The sequence below is a fragment of the Pieris brassicae genome, chromosome 2 (assembly GCF_905147105.1).
Source record: "Pieris brassicae chromosome 2, ilPieBrab1.1, whole genome shotgun sequence".
Lineage (NCBI taxonomy): Eukaryota > Metazoa > Arthropoda > Insecta > Lepidoptera > Pieridae > Pieris > Pieris brassicae.
In genome coordinates this window covers 11,349,781-11,355,780 of record NC_059666.1, presented here as the reverse complement: position 1 = coordinate 11,355,780, position 6,000 = coordinate 11,349,781, and the positions used below count along the sequence as shown (strand labels likewise).

Sequence of the window (6,000 nt, the reverse complement as noted above, 5' to 3'; positions counted from 1 at the left end):
TCAGACGTTTCATTACGAATTTTTTTGTCGCGCTCAAAAGTATTGCTTTAAAAAATGAACTATATTGAAACGGAAATCAAATGTTATCCTATTTAAAGGAAGTAAAGAATGTGGATTAACTCCTTAACCATTCTACGAGAGGTGAGTCGCGGCTCTAACAAATTTAAAGTGGTTTCTGTCATTGTACAGTTAAAAGAAAAGATATATTTCGATGCAAAATGATTATCTCTTGTGTTGGCTTTATCTTTACATGTAAAAATACTATTAATTGCATTTGCATAACATAAAGGCAAACTTATAGTAATTTAACTGATAGATGCACTAAAGCGCTTTTATTTTACAAAACTAAATAATGTTATCACACTTTAAAGTTTTATACTCAATAACGTTTAAGTGAAATGTGAGGCAAATGTGAAAAACTATAATAATCTTATTAGGTTTTATTATTATCAGTTTCTGCGAAAACTATCTACCTATTACGAGCACACCACACACCACATACACTCTTTTCAAGTAAAAAGTATATTGATCTTGGTGAATCAATCCTTGTCAATAATCACATCATCAAACAAAGTCGCCTTTATAAAATGCGTTGAAGGAGAAGTTATTGAAATAGGTCGGTTTTATGTTTTGGCACCAATTCAAAAGTAATCAATATTCTTGGTTGAGAAGGAAAATATTGCGAGACATAAGCAATAAACTGACACTGGTCGTATTAAATCATGGTAATATGCAGTGTTTTGTTTATAAAGTAAGTCGCCTGTATTATGTTTCTACTTAAAATTTATGATCATTCGGTGACACGAGCATAAATAAATTATCAATAAAATTCATTCATTAATTTGTATTAAATTTGAACTGTTATGAACAAACCTAATAATTGTATCAACGAGAGATATTTAGGTGTAAAAGGAGCACATACATCACCCATTCATTAATATGTATGAAACAATCAGCCTGGATAGATTTCTACCTGCATATGGGAAATGTCAAGACTGATTTCGCAATCCCGGGTACGTGTTCCCAGCGCACAGTGTGAATATTATGGTTTTGCACAGTCGTCCACTAACTTTAATTTGAATATTAAGATGGTTTGGTTCTATAAAAAAAAAACATTCTGTATCGTTTCCTACTTTATCCGATTTGCTACGTTGTTCTGAGAGAGATGGTGTCCAGTTTTTGACACATTTTTTGACGATGAAGAAGTTGAAGAATTGCTAAATTGTCATTGCCAGGTTATGGAGCACATCGACCAATAGTATCCGTAAAGTCGTCAAAATCGACAATAATTACAATAGTAGTTTGTATAAGAGAATTGAAACCGTGAATTGAAACTCGATTACAAGAAGTTAGAATCGCTAGATCAGCGTCTGCGTGTTTCAAATGTTTCTTTATTGAGGTGTAATGAGCATGAAAAGGTCCTCTTTTACCCTCATTGATATTTCGATAATGCCTTGCAGCTCCGATCACTGATAACTTGATTACTGACTCTCACCCTCGGAGCTTTATATCAATATTATCTACATTGAAATTGCTTGTATCAAAACTTTTAATAAATTACGGCCGATGAAAATATAAATACTATTTACGCTTATGTTTAAAACTATGCGTTATATTATATTAATTGCTAAATACATGATTTTAATTTGGTGCATAACCAACTAAAGTAGCTATCGACTGCCTGCCGTCCTTCGCATTGCGCAATTTGTTAATGCCCAAAATATGTGGTTGATCTTGTAACTTTGTAAATGTGTAACTTTGAAATGCCTACATCGGTAAGTAGTGATCTTTTATTATTGTTAAATCAGTTATCCTGGCTTTGAATAACTTAAGCATTACATATTATCAATAATAATTCATCAACATCGTATCTAGTTATGATCATTGAGATCTGATGATTGCATAATTATTAGGTTGCTAAAAGAACCCAGTTCATCATCGAAGTGTTATTGTGGTACTAAAGTGTTAATTATTTTGTTGTTCTCGGATGGGATCGGTGAGACCTTCATCAACCAAAAAGATTTTAATATAAGATTGTATACTTAAGTTTTTAATTTACTCAACGTGATAAAAATGAGTAAGCTTAAAATCCTCGGGCCTTCAATCCTAAGGAAATATTTCGTTAAACCTCTTTTAAGTCCGACCTTGTGATCGTCTTTATCTGGCTTTCGACTCCTTTTAGGCAAATTAATACATATCTTTTTTTAAGTAATGGTATATGGTCGTTATTAAAACCCAATTTTAGTATGAAATACATAGGCGGTTAACTTACTTAATAATTCTTCTACCAATCACGATTACTCCAAACACTTTTGTCGAATTTATTATTATCTATAAAATACTTTCTCTCCGAAGCTGTCTTCAACAAAATATAAAGGCAAACTTATATGTAAGTTATTGTTATAAACGCATTTTCACACCCGTGGACTTACCTACCCGTTAGTTTTTCATGAAGATAATGTATCAGACCTTGTTTTTGTGTCGCACCTCGCGAAGTGGCATCGTACATTTCGTCATCGAGAAAGAAAACTTTATCATCATAATGACTAGACAATGATAATCGATTGCCAGCCAAACACAATGTCAATAATATACCTCACTATTATTAATTCTTCATACGATTCCTACTGATACCTTATCCAAATACTGAGGTTAAAACTTTCAGATCTTGACCGTCATGTAAGTAAATAAAATATACTTTTACTTATGCGTTGTAACACAAAAGCTAGCCGGATTGGCTCATTGTACGCACTAGGTTTTGCCAATAAGGCTGAATTAGCTAATAATTAAAATTAATTATTTTAAAGAATAAAAAGAAGTACGATAAGCTGTCGCGTTTGAAACAAACGAAATCGAATACCTACCGAGGTTTTGCAATTTTATTGTAAAATACTTGTTGGTGAATAAAATAAAATAAAAGTTAAACAACAACAAACACCGTCATAAAATCTCGGTTAAAGGTGTCTTAACAATTTTGAGCATTATACAAATTACTGAAGAAAAATAATAATTGAATAGTAAAGTAACAATATAATTGACTGAATAATCTTCTAAATCGTCATTCACTTAATTACAAACTCTTAAGTCTTCATTGCGTTGCGTACAAAGGTATATTTGAGCGTTTTAAAATCGATAATTTTAAACGTTGCTAAGCCCATTATTAGGATGAAGTCGGATCGATACGAGCGAGAATTTTGCGGCTTGCCGATGTACATCTTCTGTCGCCTCCTTTCGGCTAATACATTTTAATGAAGGGATGGGACAGCGGGTCCTCCTTTAATTAAATTTCTGAATTAAGAGTTCATCAAAGACCTGACTCGTGAGGCATACAAGACCCATAAAATAAACCATCCATGCGATCCATGGACCATGCGCGTCTATTATTATCTTAGCTATTTAAAATATTTTTTTTATGTAACGGCTTTGACCTAATTGGCACTACATTGAAAATATCATTTTCGTTGATATGTACCTCTGGTCGGTTACATGTAATAATGTAATATTCTGTTTCAGAGACGACATGTTTTTCAAACAAGTCCCGACGCGTTTATACGCGGGAAGGACCAATGAAATCAATGACTGAAGGCAAAGAAGTCGACAGGACTCGATAATGGCTAATGAGACCGACCTGTATTGTGTGCCGGGAGCGACAAGTTTCAATAAAGTGTACAGCCGTCTTCACGGCTACATCGCCATCGTAATATGCATAGTCGGCTCTGCGACCAACTCTATAAACATCACCGTTTTAAGCCGACGCGAGATGTCCAGCCCCACCAACTCCATCCTCACGGGACTAGCCGTGGCAGACCTGTTGGTGATGCTCGAATACATACCGTATGTGTTGCATATGAATATCAAAATCGGGCCGCAAGTGAATAAAAATACTTATACGTGGACCGTTTTTGTTTATTTTCATTCCATATTCAGTCAGACTTTTCACACGATATCCATCTGGCTGGCCGTTACTCTTGCCGTGTGGCGATATATAGCGATCGCGTACCCCCACAGGAATAGAACGTGGTGCAGTAAGCGAAATACGTCCATCGCCATCGTGAGTGCCTATGTGATCTGCCCCTTTCTGTGTTTACCTATTTATTTCGCAATGCATATAGTGTCGAGTGAAGTGACCGCGCAAAACAATTCCCAGTTCGCGGAGGATTTATCGTTACCGCAAAACCGGACCGTTTACGTGCTAGAAATGTCTAAGAATAAAGAACTGGTGATGGCCATTATGTGGATTTACAGTGTCATACTAAAGCTCGTTCCCTGTATAGCGTTATCGATACTGAGTACGTGTCTCATATCGAAATTGACGACGACCGACAGAAGGAGACAGAAACTACTGAAGCGCTCGAGCGTAGGGCCCAACGAGGCAAGTATTCATTTAATGGTAAATAAAGTTAATAAGGACAAACGATGTACGAACGAGCCGCGGTAACTTCTACAACTTTTCAAATGTTTAAGGGGCCTTGTTTGAGTTGGGTAATCTTTCCGAATTAGAAAACTTGACTTGTTTTTCATAAATGCTGCATATACCTTTTATTTATAGTGATATCATTTTAGCTTGCTAAAGAAATTGTAATATTAATTGTTAAGCGCAAAGAATATTATGACCATGAGAATAGTATAATGGAGAGACGGTATTTGCCGATCGTATACGGAACGCGTACCATAACCATGTTATCTTTACAGGCGGAAAAACAGTGTTTAGCAGAAGAATCAGGTGCAGGGCGGCGTTCGAATCGAACAGACAGAACGACTAGAATGCTGTTGGCGGTCTTAGGGCTGTTTCTCTCAACGGAAGTGCCGCAGGGTTTATTAGGGCTAGTCAGTGCTTTAGCGCCTGACTTCTTTAAAAGTTGTTATAGCATGTTCGGTAAGGGCATTTTTTACAAAGTTTATTAAAATTTATCAGAATACATTCCAAATAATAATTAATTAAAACTTCTTCATATTTAGGAAAAAGTATTTACTTTCAAGTTACGTAAGAGAAATTCTGCTTAACATTTGATTGATGTTTGCTCAAAAGTAAGTATTGCAAGCAAAAGTTTTACGATTTGTCATACTCATTATTAATATATTTCGTCTCACTTACCGCGATAGTCATCTTCTTTTAGTTGCAATCATAATGATTATATGTGTTAGGAAATACATATACCTTAACTATTATGGTTCTAAAATCTAAGATTTCTCCTAGAATTTAAAAAAAATATTTGACTAGCCTTAAGATCTTTCAATGTTGAAGGGTGGCGTCGCATATGTTTGTAATTTATGTCAATTGAAATAATATTGCCCTTTTTATATGGCGCTGAAAATTTTGTCTCATTAATGTCCGTAAAAGCTCAAAACGGCAACGCTAAATAGAATATAAGCAATAAAGTTAGGTAATTGTCGAAACATCAATTGATATCACATAAACAAAAATACATTTGTTGTCGCATCAAAATATGATGCTTTTCTATATTCGGCAACTTTGCAGTTTCCACTCAGTCTGACAGTGTCATTAAATCAAATACGGCACCGAGAAAGCGCCGTTAGGGAAGAACGCATTTTTAGGAGAAATGTTAAGATTGAGGACAACGTGTAGTTACTTTAATCCGAAGGCCTAATCCCTCGGCTCATTTTCTCCGCCGGCTGCCGACAGACACATCTGTAGACGGATCCAATGTAGCGCATGTGGATTACGGGACTACAATAGTACATGTTGAACATTATTGTGGCATATTGTTCCAAAATATGTGAACATACAGTTCGTGTCACATTGCGTAGAGTTAATTATGTTACAGGAAACGGGAAAAGTAGTTTTCGTAATATTGTAATAAATTCGGTCGATTGGGTTGGACGTCCCAGAAAATGTTATAACCGGAGTATTGTTTTTGGATAACATAGCTTTTATAGATTGAAAGAAAACAATTGTTAAAAGTCACCGTAACCACGCACGCTGTTAAGCACGCGAAACGTCGGAAAATTTTAAATTTAAGATTATTTTAAATAATTATA

General features: G+C 35.1%; 1 protein-coding gene across 1 annotated transcript; it reads left to right on the top strand.

The window, feature by feature from the left end:
- LOC123720106 (G-protein coupled receptor dmsr-1-like) lies at window positions 1-4,993 on the top strand. The gene is made up of 3 exons (XM_045676599.1): window positions 1-141; window positions 3,514-4,372; window positions 4,693-4,993. Exons 2-3 carry the CDS (start codon window positions 3,611-3,613, stop codon window positions 4,903-4,905), a joined length of 975 nt encoding a protein of 324 aa, XP_045532555.1. The 5' UTR covers window positions 1-141; window positions 3,514-3,610; the 3' UTR covers window positions 4,906-4,993.
- The last annotated feature ends 1,007 nt before the right edge of the window (window positions 4,994-6,000 follow it).